The 21,127-nt window shown below is 42.7% G+C and overlaps 1 protein-coding gene across 1 annotated transcript; it reads right to left on the bottom strand.

Moving 5' to 3' along the window:
- Positions 1 to 4,727: 4,727 nt before the first annotated feature.
- On the bottom strand, positions 4,728 to 20,590 carry LOC144577061 (uncharacterized). The gene is made up of 3 exons (XM_078332609.1): positions 20,078 to 20,590; positions 12,507 to 12,633; positions 4,728 to 6,875 (listed from the first exon to the last, which is right to left on the bottom strand). Exons 1-3 carry the CDS (start codon positions 20,449 to 20,451, stop codon positions 6,702 to 6,704), a joined length of 675 nt encoding a protein of 224 aa, XP_078188735.1. The 5' UTR covers positions 20,452 to 20,590; the 3' UTR covers positions 4,728 to 6,701.
- Between the last annotated feature and the right edge of the window lie 537 nt (positions 20,591 to 21,127).

The raw sequence follows: 21,127 nt of genomic DNA, 5'->3' as shown, positions 1-21,127 counted from the left end.
TATTTTCTAGTAGAAGCAGGTAACTCTGTGATGTACCCCAGTATATCTGATTATTTTGTAATAAAATTAGCAAGAGTGCCAGGTGCGGTGGCTCATGCCTGTAATTTCAGCACTTTGGGAGGCTGAGGCAGGTAGATTCCTTGAGCTGTGGAGTTTGAGACCAGCGTAGGCAACACTACAAAAACATGTCGCTATGAAAAATTAGCAAGGCAGAGTGACACACACCTGTCATCCGAGCTACATAGGAAGCTGTGGTGGAAGAATCACGTGAGCCTGGGAAATTAAGGCTGCAGTGCATCATCATTGTACCACTGCACTCCAGTCTGAGCAACAAGGTGAGACCTGTGTCACACAGACACACACGTGTGCACACACACACACACACACACACACAGAAAGGAACTAGCAATGAAACTGTTGGCCTCTCTTCTGTTTCAGTGAGCACCTTTCCTGCTGGGACCATCCCCTTTCCCATTTTGCATTTCTCCCTAAGTTTGAGAAAGCAAATACTTTTCTGTGATCACAGTGATTGATGAAACAAATAAAATACACTTGGACCTTGCATCTGCTGTATGCCCTACCACTTGCCAAACAAGCTCTGTACTGCTATAAAACATTCAGAGCTGAAGGAATGCTCCCAAGGGGGCAGTGGCATCTCCATGTTGGAGCTGAGGATGCTGAGGCTCAGAAAGTTTCCTTCACTTGCCCAGGATGTCATGACTAGTCATGGTGAGTACATGGTCCCTTGTCTGCCTGACTTCATGGCCCAGTTTCTGTCATTTCTTTGTGGGGGGACCTGTTAGGGACTGAGACACGATGGGTGCTCACTTTTTTTGCTTTGTAGAAATTATTTTTGAATAAAGTCAAGATGAAAAAGAATAAACTGCTGATCTAGGATAAAGAAATCCTGTAGTCCCTGGCACAGATTTCTCAAGAAGGATTACCTCTGTGCACTCTTGTCCATCAGCAGAATCAGTGGCTCCTCCAGTCCCTCCAGGGGGACCTACAGCTCCAGCAGGCTCTCCCTTGGAAAAGCACACAGAGAATAAATGGTCCTAGTCTCTCCCCACTGTCCCATCCCAGGGTTTCAACTCTCTACTTGGCCATGTTTAGGTCCCTATAAAGCTGTGGAGCTGCATCTCATGAACACCCCAGCCAGGATGGGTCTCCTACAAGAAGGAAGGGAAATGCTCTGACACATGACTCAGAAGTGAGGTGCCTGTGACGTGGCTGGCCCTGCCATCAGGAACATGGGCCAGGAGAGGGCACATTCATCCATGCAGATGGGCCAAGATGAATGAACGGGACCTTCAGGTTACCCAAGGATGCTTCCTGTGTGTGGCTTCTCGACAATAATGTGTGAATAGTGTGCACAGTGCACAGCCCTGACCCCAGCAGAGGTGTCAGTGTGGATCGGCTCTGCACCTGTTCTCCCTGCAGTGAAAGGGTTGGTGGACTTAGGGAGAATACAACCTAAATTATCTCTTGACCTTTCCTTGTGACTTGGTTAAGGAGGAGTCTAGGAGCTCCGTCCCTTGTAAAGACACGTTATTTGTAATTAATTTGAAAAGTGGTTTGAAAAACTCTATACATCTGTATTTTAACCATGTTCCTCTGACCATTTTATCATCAATTAATCACCCCTGTCTGTGGTACTTATTGTATTTATATTTGCACATTGGAAATATTCTCTCTCAAAATTTTACTATGTACTTTTTTTACTGGCATTCTTCACAAAAAAGAATATGCCCCATCCAAATTTTAACTTTCATCCAAAATTAATTTTAATTTATTTTGCTGGCATTCTGTTGTGGAAAAGAATATTCTCTGCCCCAGTTTTAACTTTCACCGAAAATTAATTTTAGTCTATTAGTTCTAATGTTTAAAGTTTAAATTTGTTTAATTAAAAATTTTTTTGCCCATCACTCTTGACTAGTGGATTTTTTTACAAATAATGTTCTAAGTTTTTATTTTTATGATTGGTTTGGCAGATAAACCTAGAGATTAATAAAAACATTCTTATTTTTCTGTGTATATTCTAAACTCTTCCATATTTTAGTCTATATTTATTATATGAGGTAGATTGTGTTTTCTGCATTTCTTTGTTGGTGTTGTTTTGTGTGTGTGTGTGCGTGTGTGTGCGTGTGTGTACGTGTGTGTGTACATGCGTGCACACGTGCCTTCTGTTGTTATTTAGGAAGAGTTGTATAGCTTTTGTTTAACATTGCACTAAGGTGTTAACATCACTAATCCCCTTTTAACTTGAGACACTTCCACTATTTGGTTTATACATTTTTAATTATATCTTTCAACTTCAGATTTTTACCACTATAACAAAGCGTTATTTTCCTCTTCTCTATCCTCTTTACCTGCCATTTCTTATTTGTCATTTAGCCCAAACATAAAGTGACAGCCTGTGTGTCCCACCTGTTCCCATCTTGGTTTCTGGTATAGATCTACAATTAAATATGTTGACACACATGTGCTATTCAAACGTGTGTCCTAAGTGTCCCTTGTTGAGTGGAATTTATCCGTAACAGAGTCCTCCTGAGGGAATCAGGTCTCGCTGACTTTTGCTTAGGGAACTTTTCCCAGTCTTCATGCATGGGTCATATCACCAGATATACAGTACTTGCTAAAAAGGATTTTTCTTATGATTTTAGAATGTACTGTTTGGTGTTGGGAGACAGCACATTTGCTCTCTCTGGGATTCTATTTCGTTCTACCAGGACCTTTAATTTCTGCCAGTTACTTCATTCATTCTCGTCACTACAAGTCTCCATAGGATGCTTCCTTTGTCCAAGCCTCCCGGTCTCCCAGCAATGCTACCCTTGGAAGATTGGTCCCTCTGGTCCTCTGTACTGTGAAGCCCCTGCCAATTCATTCCCCAGTAGCTGGGTTCTGATCCACCAGGTCTCAGGCATGTTCTGTGTTTCTCCACACTGGCTGGCTGAGGATGGTTTTTCTGGGTATTCTGTTGTGGACAGGCCCTCCCTGCTGTGCTGGTTTCTATTTGCATAGTATTTCCTGCTCCCTCTGCTGTTGTGTGGCTCCCAGATCCAGCTAAATAAAATCACCTGAGGGCCACAGTGTTTTCTAGCCCTGGTTGGTGGCAGGATTATGGGTGGCAGTTTTGACTCTGTGTTAATCCCTAGGGCTTTGAAGTGTATGTGAAGAAATTCAGCTTTTATCTCTCATACTTCTTCAAATGCAGAACTTCAGTAGTATAAAAAAGGAGACAGAATCGTATAGTAGAACATCCCCATGTTCATTGGCCAGCTTCAGCAATAGTCATTGAATATCTGAACTTTTAAAAATACAATCCTTCCTACTTACTTACAAAATGAGTGTGTGTGTATATATGTACACAGCATGTGTGTGTGTGTGTGTGTGTGTGTGTGTGTGTGTGTGTGTGTATGTTTGGACATATGATTGTGGAGGCTGCAATTCCCAAGATGGAAAGCTGGACACTCAGGAAAGCATTTTCTTCTCATTGACCTTTTCCTTCTCCTCTGGCCTTTGGCTGATTGGATGAGGCCTGCCCACCACAGAGAGGGCATCTGCTTCACTTAGTTTGTCTAGTTTAGTGTTAATGTCATCCAGAAACCGCCTCCAGCACACACCCAGAAAAATGCTGGAACAAATGTCCTGGCACACCGGGGCTCGCTAAATGTTATACACACAATTAGTCAGTATACAGGACCTTTGACCTATGTGGGGTTTTCATATTCTTCTCCCAATTTGTAGCTTTTTATTCTATTAACAGTGTCTTGAGCTGACCAAAAATTTTTAATTTGTATCAAGTTGAACTTATGAATCTTTTCTTTAGTACTTTGTGTTGATATGATACCTAAGTCTACTTTGTGTGTAACTCTGCACTGTGGAAGTTTCCCTTACATTTGCTACTGTAAGTTTTCTGGATTTGCAGTTCACTTTAGTTCTATAATCAATTTTGAGTTACTCTTAGTGCAAGTACTGATATTTAAGTGGATTTTTCCTTTCTTTGTTTATTGCTTTTTACTTCACCTTTGACTTAAGCTCAGGAGTACATGTGCAGGACATGCAGATTTGCTACACAGGTGGATGTGTGCCATGGCAGTTTGCTGCACAGAGAATCCGGATCATCTGCTGCACAGAGAATCTGGATCATCGCATTGCCTAGGGATTAAGCCCAGCATCCATTAGCTTCTCTTCCTGAGGCTCTCCCTTCCCCAATTCCCCACCCCCTGACAGGGCCAATTGTGCATTGTCCCCACCCCCACCCCATCTGTCCATGTGTTCTCATCATCCGGCTCCCACTTATAAGTGAGAATATGCAGTGTTTTGTTTTCTGTTCCTTTGTTAGTTTGCTGAGGATAATGGCTTTCGACTCCATCCATGTCCCTGCAAATGACATGATCTCATTTCTTTATATGGCTGCATAGTATTCCATGGTGTATATCTGCCACCTTTTCTCTAGCTAGTCTATTATCATGTTTTCTTGGTGTCTCCATCAAAGATCAACGGATCATAGATGGTGGGTTTATTTCTCGGCTGGGTCAGCTTCCAAAGACTTACTCATCTCCTCACACAGGCATCTTTCCAGGCCTCAGAATCTCTGATGGTTTCCCAGATGTTGTGTCTGTTATCTTGAGTGCTGGATGCCTTTGTGTTCCTGTGTATCTTTAGCTTTCTTCAGCGATGCAGTTAAATCACTTGGAAACAGTCTAATCATTTTCAGTCTGGTTTTTATGATTTGTGAGGTGGTCCAGAGCAGGGCTCATGGCCTGCTACTGAGCAAAAAGCTTTTTGAAACTCCTATCCTTTGTCCTGTGGATGATGAGTTAATTTTAGTTTTAATTATTATTCAGGCACCATTCCAAGCCTTGTGTGTGGACCTGGCACCAGACTCTCCAATCTTTTCAAATGATTTTCCTTTGACTTTGGAATATTTTCATCAAATGTAGGCTCTGATCCACACTTTCTTAATCAGCACTGTGCTGATGCAGTAGGGACACCCTCTGTGGTTCACTGTAATTTACTTTCTGCAGCTCTCTCCTGACTGGGTCCTATTTATAGGTTTCATGCTACTTTGGGTCTACACTACCCTGGACACTCTGCTTAGTGTCCTTAACTCAAAGGTGTGCACTGGGGTCCTTTTCACTTTCTCCTCCCTGTACTTAGCTTGGAAGCTCTCTCATGACAGTCAGTGGAAGCAATTGAGGGGCTTGGCTGTCTGGGTTACATCTCTCAAGGATGGCTATCCTTTTTTGCTTAATGTTCAGTATCTTGAAGCCCATCTTTTTGTGTATTTTATGTTCATGCAGAGTCTTCTCTCTCTCTGCAAGGAGAGGAAAAACATACCTTTGTCTTTCACATACGTTCTTTATTTCAATAGCTTTAGGAAAACAAAAAAAGTGTTTTTTGATTACATAAACCAATTGTGCAAAGGTGAAGTCTGAGATTTCAGTGCTCCATCACCCTAGTAGTGTACAGTGTACCCCATAAGCTGTAAAAATCCACCTTTAAGTGTGAGGTGTGTTCCTCAGGATTGGGCTTAAGGGTAATGACATCAGGTTTCCAGGAATCAGTAAGTGTAAAACCCAACGTTAGAAAGAAAACTTAATTATTCATGTGAGAACTAGGCTCTGGATCTTCAGAACTTGTTTCATTCTTGAAAAGAAGTATATATCAGATGTGGTAAAATCCTGCTTGAACCCCAAACATTCATGTTTCTAAACATATTAAGTATTATATGTTAATACTTAACATATAATTATTAAGGAACATATTAAAGATATATTTTAGAAATCAAATGAAACTTTCAAAAGCATAAAAGAGAAGAAAGATCAACTTAAAAGGGCACGAGTGGGAAACCCAGATATGAGTAACAAATTTCCCAGGAAAAATAAAAATGAAAAGCTGTTTTAGCATTTACAGAATTCCAGCTTGTCTGGAGGAAGGAGTTTGTTGGGAGCAGTGTTCAGCAGTTTCATGAGAGGAGGATGAGAGGGAAGGGCTGTGCACCCTCTGGGGGAAGGACAGAGCCTGCCATGTCCTTGATGATTTTGGCCTTTGGTGATATGTGGCAAACACCAGGAAGACCAGGCTTTGCTAAGAGATCTAGACAAATGGGTTGTAAAACATCACTTGTATCTTCATGCCTCTAATCCCAGCACTTTGGGAGGCCGAGGTAGGTCGATCACGAGGTCTAGAGATCATCAAGACCATCCTGGTCAACATGGTGAAACCCCACAATAATTAGCTGGACATGGTGGCACGAGCCTGTAGTCCCAGCTACTAGGGAGGCTGAGGCAGCAGAATTGCTTGAACCCAGGAGGCAGAGGTTGCAGTGAGCCAAGATCGCTCCATTGCACTCCAGCCTGGGTAACGAGGGAAACTCCATCTTAAAAAAAAAAAAAAAGAAAAAGAAAAAAACCTACTGCTTTCAGCTGGATGAAATAAAGGGTCACTTCTATTTTGAGTGTTTTCTTCTGCATGCCGGCAAAGGAGAGTCTTGCAACTTTGTTGCTAATAGATTCTCTGATTACTTTGCAGAAGCCTAATGGCATCTACAAAACACCTAATGGGGTTCAGGCAGGATTTTTACCACATCTGATTTAACTAGAGGGACTGACAATAAGGTTAGGAGAGAGGCTAGCTAAGAGAAAACCTATCAGAAGCTTATCTTAAATGAACTGAGATCATGTAAAACTCAGTGCCTAACTGGGCGTGACCTCCGACCTTTTAGTTAGCAGACAGAAGAACTCAAGGTCACGCAGCAGAAACACACATTCTCTCCAGCCTTCACATTGCAGCACCCTGGGCTCCTCTGCCTCGTGCAACTGCACCAGCTCCAGGAAACATTCAGCCCGTCGGCAGCTACCGTTAGGCGTCTGCAAAACAATCAGAGAATCCATTAGCAACAAAGTTGCAAGACTCTCCTTTGCCCACATCCAAGAAAAGACTCAAAACAGAAGTGACACCTTTATTTCATCCAGCTGAAACGACTATTTTTTTTTTGTTTTTTTTTTGAGATGGAGTTTCGCTCTTGTTACCCAGGCTGGAGTGCAATGGCCCAATCTCAGCTCACCACAACCTCCGCCTCCTGGGTTCAAGCAATTCCACTGCCTCAGCCTCCTGAGTAGCTGGGATTACAGGCTCGCACCACCATGTCCAGCTACTTATTGTATTTTTTATTGTATTTTTAATAGAGACAGGGTTTCACCATGTTGACTGGGATGGTCTTGATGATCTCTAGACCTTGTGATCCACCCACCTCGGCATCCCAAAGTGCTGGGATTATATGCGTGAGGACACAAGTGATGTTTTATAATCCATTTGTCTAGATCTCTTAGCAAAACCTGGTCTTCCTGGTGTTCGCCACATATCACCAAAGGCCAAAATCATCAAGGACATGGCAGGCTCTGTCCTTCCTCCAGAGGGTGCACAGCCCTTCCCTCTCATCCTCTTCTCATGAAATCTACCCAAATCTAGTGTCCCAGTTGGTTGGGACACTGCTCCCAACCAACTCCTTCCTCCAGACAAGCTGGAATTCTGCAACTGTTAAAACAGCTTTTTATTTTTTTTTCCTGGAAATTCTGAGTAATATTTGGGTTTCCAACTCGTGCACTTTTGAGTTGATCTTTCTTCTCTTTTATACTTTTGAAAGTTTCGTCTGATTTCTAAAATATATCCTTAATATGTTCCTGCAAATCTTACTCTCTCTCTTTCCTTATCCCTGATACTGTGATTTTCATTTTCATGAGGTCTGTTTTTACGTTGATCTCTGGATGAAGGAAAATAAAGATGGACCAGGCCACCAATTCCACACACTACCCAAATAGGGAGAGAAAGGGATTTCACTTCCTCAGTCCACAGGCCAGCCATTGACCAGGTAGGCTAATCCAGAAAAAGGAGGAAGAAGGCAGCAATGCTTTGGTTGAAGAAAGGAAACTGCCAATCACTCACATGTGGTTCCCAGTATACTAGGTACTGGCAGGAAATGTGATTTTTTTCTTTAATTGTGCGAAACTTTATGCATAATGGTACACAAAATATAAATGTGCAGGCTAATGAATTGCTACAGATGAACATATCTTCCCCACCTAGATTAACACCCAGAACCCAGGTAGGTTCCAGAAGCTTTCCACCTATCCCTTCCTGATCACACCACTCTCCCTGCCCTGAGCAGTTACTGCACACAGCTGTGATGTTCCTTTTCTTGTTTACATTAAAATTTCTGCTTATGGTGCACTCCTATCAGGTCTCAGTTTATCTGCAATCATACACCGTGTGTTCTCTTGTGGTTGGCTTTTTTCACTAAAGATGATGGATTTAATAGTCATCACTGAGTCTCATCTAGAATGACCTAAAACAGCTGGATGCTGATTCAGCAGACTCTACCCTCCATAAGCCTGGCCTGGCCTGTAGTTCCGTTTCATTCGGGAGATGGCTGTGCCCTAGACTCTGCAGAACCACAGGAAAGGGTTTTGTAAATGAGGCCTGAGGGGGTGGGCAGTGGAGGGCCAGTTCTGCTCCTGTGGTAGAACTTGGGGAGACCCAGTGGAAAAGAAGGGAGTCCCAAGAATCAGAAAAGGGGAGGAGAGATGGGAGGATTTTTTTTTTAATAGAAAAAGGTTGGGGGATGAAAGGCCAGAATGACCTGTGTGTGAGGAACAGGGTCAGGGGATGCTCCCTGCTGGGAGATGTAGCCACTCTGGGGCCAGGAAAGAGAACCAACTTGTTATTCAGCTCACTCTCCTTTTCTTCCTCCTCCTCCTCCTCCTCCTCTCTCCTCCTATATCTCCTTTATCATGTCCACCAGTTCCAATCTCTGCTATTCTCCATCTCAGCAGGGAACACAGGGTGTGCTATGGACTGAACGTTTCTGGCTCCCTCAAATTCTTACATTGAAATCTTAACCCCCAAAGTGCTAGTATTAGGAGGTGAAACCTTTTGGGAGTTAACAGGTCATAAGAATAGAGTGCTTGTAAATGGAATGAGTGCCCTCATGAACAGGCCAGAGAGCTGCCTTGCCTTTCTAGGATGGAGGGACACAGAGAGAGGGGCATCTGTGATTGTGGATAGGAACACTCCCTGGACACTAAATCTGCATGTGCTTGTATTGTGTACTTCCCAGCCTTTGCCTCTAGAACTGACAAAAAATGAATTTCTGTTGTTTATAAGCTACTCAGTTCATGGTGCTTGGCTATATCAGCCTGAATCAGGTAAGACCAGGGGCTGCATAGTAGGTGGCACCTATGGACCACAACAAAACATTTTCATTTATTCTAAAACCAGAAGGAAAACGGGGCTGCATAGTAGGTGGTACCTATGGACCACATCAAAACATTTTCATTTATTCTAAAACCAGAAGAAAAACAATGTTTTTTAGGTCAAAGGAAATATTTCACCATATAATAGTAATACATTATCTTTATATGAACACAGTGGTAAACATATCTTAATATTTCATGGATGCACTGGTCATTAGAGAAATGCAAATCAAAACCACATTGAGACACCATCTCACACCAGTTAGAATGGCCATCATTAAAAAATCTGGAGATAACAGATGCTGGAGAGGATGTGGAAAATTAAGAACACTTTCTCACTGTTGGTGGGAGAGTATTAGTCAACCATTGTGGAAGACAGCGTGGTGATTTCTCAAGGACCTAAAAATAGAAATTCCATTTGACCCAGCAATCCCATTACTGGGTATATATCCAAAGGATTATAAATTGTTCTATTATAGACACATGCACATGTATGTTGACTGCAGCACTGTTTACAATAGCAAAGACTTGGAAGCAACTCAAATGTTCATCAAAGATAGACTAGATAAAGAAATTGTGGAACATATGCATGATGGAACACTATACAGCCATAAAAAAGGATGCATTCATGTCCTTTGCAGGTACATGGATGAATCTGGAAATATCATTCTCCACAAACTGACACATGAACAGAAAAGTAAACACTGCATGTTCTCACTCATAAGTAGGTGTTGAACAATGGGAGCACATGGGCATAGGGAGGGGAACATCACATACTGGGATCTGTTGGGGGGTTGGGGGCTTGGGGAAGGATAGCAGGGGCTGGGGAGATTGAGGAGGGATAGCATTAGGAGAAATACCTAATGTAGGTGATGGGGGGATGGAGGCAGCAAACCACCATTGCATGTGTGTACCTATGTAACAATCCTGCATGATCTACACATGTACCTCAGAACTTAAAGTGCATATGTATATATATGATGGATGAAGGGGCCCAGGAAAGCAACGGTACCAAGGATTTGGGAAAGGCATATTGTGAACTAGATACTTTAGATGTCTCATTTGTAAATTTTACCTGCAAGCCAATGTCGGAACAGCAACCCAAACACAAGAGAATGGGTCAGCCTTCATCACATGAGTCCTCTGCTCTTGGTGCCTGCCAGGAAGCTTCCCTCCTCCGGGAAAGAGGTCTGACCTGGAGGGCCCAGAGTAGAGTTTCTTCAGCTATTGCAGTTCAGCCTGTTTCCCTCTTCTAATTTTAATGCTGGAGGATCTCAGGGCTTGGGGGAAGGATGTTTTCCTGAAGACCAAAGTTACTGCCTTTTGTGTCAGGAGAAATGAGGAAGAATTGCATTACACGTCTTATCAAAACCCAATTTTCTTCCAGTCCACATGGATGTGCTGAATGGTTTAAGGAGGTCAGCTCACCAAAGAGGTTTCAGTGGGACATGGCAGTACTAGGGCAGCTTCTAAGTGAAAAGACCCAGCCCCACACCAGACAACTACTTCCTGAGTCCCATGGGCCCTGGAGACTGTCAGAGTTGAGGAGAAGGAGAGATACAGCCATGAGGGGGAGGTACAGGATCCCAAGAGCATGTGAGAAGCAAAGAAACAAACAATGAATCAATGTCTTGAGAGCAAAGGTGTTTTAAGCTATGCCATGAATGAGGAAGCTGTGATGACCTTTCTGTTGAAACAGAGTCCCTTGAAATGCCTCTCACCTGTCAGGAAGCCTCACAAGACCCCACATCACCATAGTGCTGTTGACCACAAACACAAGGTTCAGCAGGCCAGAGCTCCAAGCCATGCGGCTTTCCCCTGAGAATCACATTGTGATGATTTATGAGGAGTGCTAATGAAATTAAGCTTATCACATACCATATATTGAGCAATTATGTACCAAGCTTATTAAAATTTATCACAGTCGGTCAGGTGCGGTGGCTCATGCCTATAATCCCAGCACTTTGGGAGGCTGAGGCCGGTGGATCACGAGGTCAAGAGATCGAGACCATCCTGGTTAACAAGGTGTAACCCCGTCTCTACTAAAAATGCAAAAATTAGGTGGGCATGGTGGTGCATGCCTGTAGTCCCAGCAACTTGGGAGGCTGAGGCAGGAGAATTGCTTGAACCCAGGAGGCAGAGGTTGTGGTGAGCCGAGATCGTGCCATTGCACTCCAGTCTGGCTAACAACAGTGAAACTCCGCCTAAAAAAAAAAAAAATATATATATATATATATATATATATATATATATATATATATATATATATAATTCATTAAGAACAAAGAGGACGGCTCAACTCCATTGCTCTGCTGAGAAACAAGAGTCTCTTTATGCATGTCAAGAAGCTGTACTGATCTTGACCTCTAAGTCCATGAAATAAAACAGAGACCTTCAATTTATAACTTATGCTGGAGTTCCAAACAAAGACCACAGACAGCACTGAAAACTGGTGTTGTGCTTCTGGAGTTGCAAATGGGCACGTGTAAAATAATATATGGTTTGGGAAGGTGCTTCAGCAAAATACTGAGTTTAATCAGGAACTGAAGGCCACTGAGTAACCCATAAGCTAACCATGGCCCTACACACTGATTATTCTGGTTTGACTTGGCCAACACTCATCATTTTTATAAAATTTATTTTAGGTCCAGGAACATGTGTAGAAGTGTGTTATATAAACTCAGGTTGTATGCATTATTTCATCATGCAGGTACTACACCTGGTACCCAATAGTTATTTTTTCTGCTCCTCTCCCTCTTCCCACCCTTTACCCTCAGGTAAGCCCCAGTGTCTGTTGTTCCCCTCTTTGTGTTGGTGTGTTTTTATTATTTAGCTGCCACCTATAAGTGAGAACCTGCAGTATTCAGTTTTCTGTTCCTGAGCTGGTTTGCTAAGAACACTGGCCTCCAGCTCCATCCATGTTCCTGCAAAGGACATGAGCTCTGTTTTAAGAAACATCAGGGAATTGCATAGGAGAATATTTACCTGAAATGGAGACAACACAGAAGAACGGGCTGCAAATAAACCTATTGAGAATCATAAATCTTACCTAGTATCAAATTTTATTAATTTATATTATTGTACTCCAGAATAAAATCAATTGCGAGGCACACATAAAGCAACAACAAGGCTGAGACCACCACCATCACCACCATCAGTCCCCAAAGAGCCTTCCTTCCATACTAGGAAATGATCTAGCCCAGATGTGACACACAAGCTCTGTAAGTGACACATGAGATTGTAACTTACATAATATGGAGTCATTTTTGGACATCTCCATTTGATAACTCTGACAGTAGCATAGATTATGTGAGGGTTTCCAAGGAACCAGGACATGTAAATCTGCAGATTCCAGGTTAGACCATCATGAAGAGTCCTACAAAGATCAGACACATCTTGGTAAATGCATTCCACATGTAAGAAGGTTTTCCAGAGTAAGCACTATTGATGTATTTACCCAGCAGTCTGTCACTCTCTGTTTACAATGAAAGTTGATGAGGCTACCTTTTTTCCTTGTCCATGCTATCCATCAGTAAAGGGAGATCATAGTAACTGAAAGAAACAGTGCTTTGTGTCTTTTCTCCAAATCGTTTTGTGGAGATTTTAGCCAAATCAGGAGGAGTTCAATTTTCCTTGTCTAAGAAAAGGAACAATGATTCCTTCCAGAATTGGCCATCAGTCAGTGCCAGAGCTCAGAGAGCTAGTTCAGAGTACTGTTCTTAGAAACAGCATAACAGCAAACCTATCTGGAAGCATTACACACTTAAGAACACCCCTGCGGTGTGCTGTCATCTCTCTCTAATGCTTTTTATTATCTCCTAGACACGCATCCTTTTCCCAGTGGTGAAACCAGTTTAAAGGTACTGTTGAACCTGGGATGGGGCCAGGAAGAAGGCTAACCAAGCCAGTAACTGAGTTGTATACAAAGTTTTCTTCCATAAGGCTATATGGTATGATGTTATATTCCACCCTAGAATACTATTAGGAATATGCACACCAAATTTAAATGTATAGATACAATATTTTGTGACAGGTATCAAAGTTCTTGGTACAGCATGTGCTCTCGGAAGTTATATTCCTGGACTCTGTTAAATGCGACCATCCCTGCACCTGCACACTTGCCCATATCCTGTCCAAAGCCCTCTCAGACACCTAGGAGACTCCAGGAACCCTACCTTTGAGGAGCTCTATGCTTTATAGGCCCCAAAATACATGAAGGTACCTGGATTCAACCTTTCAACTTTTGTCCATCACCTGTTTTGATTTCCATGTGTTTCAGTTGAATATCAGGGGTTTCATTTTCAGAAAGGCGGCTGCAGTGAGAGTGATAAGTAATGCGGTGTGACTATGCAACATTACATTCCCTGAATTGTCTCTTCACTTAAACTATCAAATTTCTGGTGCTAGTGTTCCTCTGGCCACACATCGGAAACTCAACAGATCTTAGAAGTGTAGGGTCTGTGAGTTGAGATAGGGCAGTATCAGCTAACCCTTAGGATTCTCGCAGAGTGCACTGGTTCTTAAATGGATGGGACCTTTGGTTCTCAAATTTCTCTATCTTTTCTTTAGGAGATTATAAGTCTAGATGCCTGCTATTTTCATGTTGACAAAAATGTTTACAAACTGGGAAATACCTTCAATCTGCTCCTAACTCCAAAGACACATGTTTACTGAGGTCTTGATATGTGGAAGTTCCCCCTTGCATCCATCTCAGGAGTCTTCCTAGGAGAGTAACTTAGATCATCTGAGATCCCTGTTAGCCCATCTGTACAGTCCGTCCCTGCTTTTGGTGTGTTTTGGCTCCTATGGGTTCTTCTTGTAGGACTATGCTTGGGCTACTGTAATCACTTTGCACCCAGTTCCTCAAAATAGGACATATATGGAAATGTATAATCCATATGTACCATTTATCTGTCTTCCCTCAAGGTATTAGCCAGTCACTGACAGATGCAGGAGGAAACCTCAGTTTCATGGGCTGGGGAAGGATAACTCTTAAACATGACTTATCTCCAAGTGTCTGGATAGCAGCAGAGGAGCTTGGAGATAAGTCATGTTTAAGAGTTTTCCTTCCCCAGCCCATACTCCCCTGCTGCTGTCCAGATAAAGCCCCCTCATGGCGCTTTGCCTGACATAACACATGCACAGCAATTAACTCAAAATGGGTATAGACCTAGTTGTAAAAGCTAAAATGTAAAACTTCAAGAGGAATTCACGGGAGAAAAATCTTTGTGAATTTGGATCAAGCAAAGAGTTCTAAGATAATGTGCCAAAAGCACAAGCCAAATAGAAACCATTAATAAAATGAACTTTACTAAAATTTAAAAAATTTTGCTTCAAAAGAGATCAAGAAGAAAATAGTCATCGGTTAGAAGAAAATATTTGCTAAACATATATCTTACAAAGGACTTGAATTCACAATATATAAAGAACACTTTTTTAATCCAATCAGAAGCAACCTAGGCCAGGCAGGGTGGCTCATGCCTGTAATTCTGGCACTTTGGGAGGCCGAGGCTGGTGGATGATCTGAGGTCGGGAATTCGAGACCAGCCTGACCAACATGGAGAAAACCCCGTCTCTACTAAAAATACAAAATTAGCCAGGTGTGGTGGCACATGCTTGTAATCCCTGCTACTCGGGAGGGTGAGGCAGGAGAATCACTTGAACTGGACGGGGAGGTTGCAGTGAGCCGACTTTGCCTCAGTGCACTCCAGCCTGGACAACAAGAATGAAACTCTGTCTAGAAAAAGAAAAGAAGCAACCTAATTTTAAAAATCAGCAAAGAACATGGATGTTCATGTTGCCAAAGAAGAACTATAGATGGCTAAAAAGCGTGTAACAGGGTCCTCAACGTCATTAGTCTTTAGGTAAATGTAAATTAAAACCACACTAATAAACCACATATGACTAATCTTAAAAAGGCAGAGAATACCCAGTCTTGCTGATTACGTGGGAAAGCTGGAATCCTTAAATATTTCCGTTGGGAATGTAAAATAATAGTCACTTTGGAAACCAGTTTGACAGTTTCTTAAGAAGTTAAACATACTGTTACCATATGATTCAACAAGTCCACCCCTAGAAATCTATCCAAAATAAGTGAAAACTTATGTCTATTCAAGAATTGTTCTGGCATGTTCACAGCAGTATTATTCACAATAGTCAAAAACTGGAAATAATTCAGTGTCCATCAGCTGCTAAATGAATAAACAAAATGTGGTGTACCTGTGCATTGGAATTCGATTCAGCAATGAAATCTTATATATGCTATAACATGGATGAACCTCAATAACATTATGTTAAGTGCAAAGCACTACATATTGTCTTTTTTTTTTGAGAAGGAGTTTTGCTCTCATTACCCAGGCTGGAGTGCAATGGCGCGATCTCGGCTCACTGCAACCTCTGCCTCCTGGGTTCAGGCAATTCTCCTGCCTCAGCCTCCTGAGTAGCTGGGATTACAGGCACACGCCACCATGCCCAGCTAATGTTTTGTATTTTCAGTAGAGACGGGGTTTCACCATGTTGACCAGGATGGTCTCGATCTCTTGACTTCGTGATCACCCGCCTCGGCCTCCCAAAGTGCTGGGATTATAGGCATGAGCCACCACGCCCGGCCCCATATTGTCTTATTCTATTTCTGTGAAACTTCCAGAAAGGACACATTTAGAGAGGCACAGGGCAGATTAATGATTGCTTGGGACTGTCATGGCAGTAGCAGGTGAGGGAGCAGGGACTGACTGCAAAGGAGCTGGAGGGAAATTGAAGAGGTGAAGAAAATGTTCTAAAACTGGTATTGGTGACGGCTGCACAACTCTATGAATCTACTACAATTGTACAGATTTGTCAAAATGCATTAAACCATAAACTTAGGAGATGCATTTTTTTTTTTGAGACAGTCTTGTTCTATCACACAGGCTGGAGTGCTATGGTGCGATCCCAGCTCACTGCAGCCTCCAACTCCTGGCTCAAGCGATCCTCCTGCCTCAGCCTCCACAAGTTGATTGGGAACAATAATATGGTATCAGTATATAAACAAACAAATAAATAGATCAATGAAAGAGTCTAGATAACTCGTTATAGATCGTTGTCTGTCAAAATTTAATACATCATAATGATACATCAAATCAGTGGAGAAAATATATTTTTAAAAATAGTCTATGCTGGCAGAATTTAGTGTCTATCTGGAAGGAAATAATGTTGAACCTCACTGTACTCAAAAAATGGATTTAAGCCTAAAATGTAAAATAAAATTTCAATTTAATTTAAAATCTTTCAAGACAACTTAAGAAAGTATATACATAATATTGGCAATGGGGATACATTTTTCAACCAATACTGGAAACCCAGGAGATGCAAAGTATAAATGACATCTGTGATAACATCAAAATCTTCTCATTCTTTTTTTTTAATCTTCCCATTCTTCTACATGTTACATCTCTTCATTTGTTGAGGCTTTTTAGTTTTTGTTCATTGAATCTTGTGACCGTGCAAAATTCACAGATTAATACAAGTAATTTAAGCATATTTCTTAGGATCTTCTATATACATGTTTGTTGTGAATATGGATTGTTTCACTTCTTGATTTCCACACTTTATTACTTTTTGTCTTTCTTTTCATTGTTGCATTGATGAAGACCTCGAGAATGATAGTGAATAAATGTAGCAAAAGCTGACATTCTTCCCCTATTCTCTGCCTTAGATGAAAAGCCTTCAGCTTTTCACTATTAACCACAATATTAGCTGGATGTTCTTCATAGATGCATTTCTCAAGTTAAAGAAAGTTCCTTCTATTCCTAGTGTGCCACGTGTTTTTTCTTTTAAGAATCATGAATGAGTTTCAATCTTGACAAATACTTTGTCTGCATTAATTTAAATGTTGGTATAATTTTTTCCTTCTGTCAATGGGCTGAATTACATTAATTGATTTACAAATCAACATTTGCAAACTTTATATTCCTGGAATAAACTACACTTGGTCAAGGTTTATTATACCTGCTATATGTTTGGATTTGATTTGTTAATATTTTGTAGGATTTCTTGCATCTATATTTACAAGAAGTAGTGATTTTTTTCTTTTAAAATCTTTTGGTATCAGGGTTATATTTGCTTTGGTTTTCTTATCAGGGTTATGCTTGCCTCAAAAACGTTGAGAGGTTTCTTCTTCTCTGTTCTGAAAAAATTAATTTAATATTTTTATCATGTTATCTGTAGATAAAGGAAAGAATTCAACCTGAAAGCATCTGGGCTTAGATTTTGCTTAGTGTCAGATTTTTAAATCATAAATCCAATTTCTTTTATAGGTAGAGGAATATTATTCTATTTCCTCTTGTGAGTTTAGGTGAATTGTACTTTTCAAGAAACTTGCCCATTTTAGCTACATTATTGCTTTTATGAACATAAAGTTGCTTATCATAATTTTTAAGCAGCCTTTTAATGTTGGAATCTACGCATATCACCTTTCTAGTTCCTGATAAAGATAAATTGCATTTTCTCTCTTTTTTCTTAATTAGTCTTGCTAGGTGTTTATCAGTTTTATTAATTTTTTTAAAAAAGTTTTTAGCTTTAATTTTTAGTTATCTGTTTTATATTTTACTTCTGCTTTTTATGATTTATTTTGTTCTACTTACTTTGGGTTTAATTTCTTGTCTTTTTCTAGAATCTTAAATATAAATTTAAAACAGTGATTTAAAATTTTTTTTATTCTCCAGTATACACATAAAGTTACACATTTTTTCCTACGTATCACTTTAGCTGCATCTCACAGATTTTAATATCTTGTGTTTACATTTTCATTACATTTCAAGTATTTTCCAGTTTTCTCTTCTCTTGGATTCATGTTGTTTAGCAGCATATTACCTAAATTCCAAATATTTCACGATTTAATAGATTTCTTACTGTTATTGATTCTAATATAATTTTGTGGTCAACAAACATAATCTGTAACAGTTTTTGAAAATTTGTTGAGATTTATTTTACGGTTTGGTGTATGTGATTTATCTTGGTGAATTTTTTTTTTTTTTTTTTTTTCCGAGACGGAGTTTCGCTCCTGTTACTCAGACTGGAGTACAACGGCGTGATCTCGGCTCACCGCAACTTCCGCCTCCTGAGTTCAGGCAATTCTCCTGCCTCAGCCTCCTGAGTAGCTGGGATTACAGGCACGCGCCACCATGCGCAGCTAATTTTTTGTATTTTTAGTAGAGATGGGGTTTCACCATGTTGACCAGGATGGTCTCGATCTCTCGACCTCTTGATCCACCCGTCTCGGCCTCCCAAAGTGTTGCTAGCTGTTCTTAAATGTAGTTTGCTTAAATGTCAACTTGGCTAACTTGTCTTATTGATTGTGTGAATTAATTTTGTTCTAGTGGGCAGTAAAATTACTGTCATCACTTTGGACTTATGTGGACTTGGTTTCTGTTTCATTACTATGGATTCATGGAAAGCCCACAGTATTTCCCAAGACCCTGTAACTTGGCATGACTCAGTCACCAATCCATCCCCTGGTGGATTTTGTCAGGATTTAGCTTTAGGCTTTACTAGGACTAGTCTAGAATAAGTCTTATTGTAAAATGTGACACTTATTCCTAAAGCAGTTATTCTAGTGTCTCAGTGGGATACCTGGATGCTAATGAGGTGTGCATGACGTCTTTCCCCCACCACGGATGGCAGGAACTCCATCGTTCATTCATTCCCCAATGCTCCTCCACCTGAAGCACCTCTGGTCCAAACATAATTTTGTAGCAGCCACCCCTCTATTAAATCTGTTAGTCCTTTTTTTGTGCGGGTGGAGTTCAGTCCTTGATAAGTATGCAAATGGGACCCCACGTGGACTTTGGGAGCTGCCCCTCTGCACAGCTGTGTCCTCACTGATGCCCTACCCTGCAGGTTGCATTCAGCAGCCCTGAACTCTGATCTCTGCCTTCTCAGCTCAGTGGGGCTGCCCTGCTCTGAGTGGACTTTAGCCCCCTGTGCAGCTGGTTAGAAATTGTCCCCAGCAAAGCACTAGGAAATCAGGGGACTTCCCCCTTAAGTTTCCTGTTTCTCGGCAAATCAAAGTGTGCTGCTGTTGTCCGCTGTCTGAAAACAATTTTCAGATGTAGGAGGGGCGGCAGCGACGGTGGCGGCCGCAGAGGCGGCGGCGTGTAGGAGGCAGGAGGGGCGGCTAACCACGAATCGGCTACCTCTGGCCACCTCAAAAAGCAGCAGGGACTCCCGGCTGGGCGCGGTGGCTCAAGCCTGTAATCCCAGCACTTTGGGAGGCCGAGGCGGGTGGATCACGAGCTCCAGAGATCGAGACCATCCTGGTCAACATGGTGAAACCCCGTCTCTACTAAAAATACAAAAAATTAGCTGGGCACGGTGGCGCGTGCCTGTAATCCCAGCTACTCAGGAGGCTGAGGCAGGAGAATTGCCTGAACCCAGGAGGCGGAGGTTGCGGTGAGCCGAGATTGCACCATTGCACTCCAGCCTGGGTAACGAGAACGAAACTCCGAATCAAAAAAAAAAAAAAAAAAAAAAAGCAGCAGGGACAAGGACGGCAGCAGGAGCCAGAGCCCTCTCGGGTCACGGTGGGGGTGCACACTCACTGGAGTGGAGAGGAAGGCCACAAGGAAGATCTGGGAGGAAGTTCCCCGGGCATGTTCTGGTGGGGTACGGAAGGGTCACTGCTTAGCTAGGAGGTGTCTCAGCCCACGGCCGGTCCGGGAGCTCCGTTGCGGCCTCCCCCTGCGGCGCCTCACCGGCCGGCCTGTCACAGCGCCGGCCTTACGCAGGGGACCTCGCCCGGCACCGTCGCCTCCCGGGGACTTGCGGGGCCCGGCTCCGCTCACCCCCGCCGCCGCCTCAAACGCTGAGCCCGCCGGAGCCCACCGACCACGGCCGCAGCCTCCAGGTCCGCAGGCCTGGCGTGGAGCGTTGCCGGGAGCCGGAAGCGCGGCGATGCAAGAGGACCGAGCGGCGTGGGGGCAGCGAGCATGGCGCGCGCGCCCGTCGCTGCCGCAGGAGCCTCGGGGCGAGGATGTAGGAGGGGCGGCGGCAGGACAGCTAACCATGGCTGGGCCAGCTCTGGCCACCTCAAACAGCAGCAGGGACAAGGAGTGCAGCAGGAGCCAGAGGCCTCTCGGGTCACGGTGTGGGTGCATAGTGTCACTGGAGTGGGCGAGGAAGGCCACAAGGAAGATCTGGGAGGAAGTCCCCCGGGCATGTTGTGGGGTATGGAAGGGCCACTGCTCGGCCAAGGACTTGTCTCAGCCCTTGGCGGGTCCGGGAGCTCCGTTGCGGCCTCCCACGGGGGCGCCTCACCGGCCGGCCTGTCACTGCGCCCGCCTTACGCAGGGGCCCGCGTACACACAATAATACAGCGCTTAAAAGTACATTACTTCGGGAGGCCGAGGCGGGTGTATCACGAGGTCAGGAGATCGAGACCATCCTGGTCAACATGGTGAGACCCCCGTCTCTACTAAAAATACAAAAAATTGGCTGGGCACGGTGGCGTGTGCCTGTAGTCCCAGCTACTCAGGAGGCTGAGGCAGGAGAATTGCCTGAACCCAGGAGGCGGAGGTTGCGGTGAGCCGAGATTGCGCCATTGCACTCCAGCCTGGGAACAAGAGCGAAACTCCGTCTCAAAAAAAAAAAAAAAAAAAAAAAAAAAAGTACATTACTTCAAATTACAGCTATTAAAAGGGTGTCAAGAGAATACTATAGATAGCTTTATGCTTAAGTATTTATGTAAGTTAGGAATAAAATGATTACTCAAAACCACAAACTGCTAAAACTCAATCAAGATTGAATTGCTAATCCAGTTGCTTCTCTAATCATTAAAAGATTTAAATTTTAATTAGAATATTGTAAAAGGAAATCTAGAGGGTTCTGTTTTATCA

Source organism: Callithrix jacchus, chromosome 7, assembly GCF_049354715.1.
Source record: "Callithrix jacchus isolate 240 chromosome 7, calJac240_pri, whole genome shotgun sequence".
Classification (NCBI taxonomy): Eukaryota; Metazoa; Chordata; class Mammalia; order Primates; family Cebidae; genus Callithrix; species Callithrix jacchus.
Note: the sequence above shows the minus strand (reverse complement) of the source record. Positions and strands in the feature narration are given on the sequence as shown.

Excerpts from the sequence above, each read along its gene's own strand:
- LOC144577061 (XM_078332609.1), bottom strand. The coding sequence starts at position 20,451 with ATGCCCGGGGGACTTCCTCCCAGATCTTCCTTGTGGCCTTCCTCGCCC. Across the intron at positions 12,634-20,077 it reads CGTTTGAGGCGGCGGCGGGG|GACTCTTCATGATGGTCTAA; the intron begins GTGAGCGGAGCC and ends TGATCTTTGTAG. Across the intron at positions 6,876-12,506 it reads CAAAAATGACTCCATATTAT|ACGCCTAACGGTAGCTGCCG; the intron begins GTAAGTTACAAT and ends ATTGTTTTGCAG.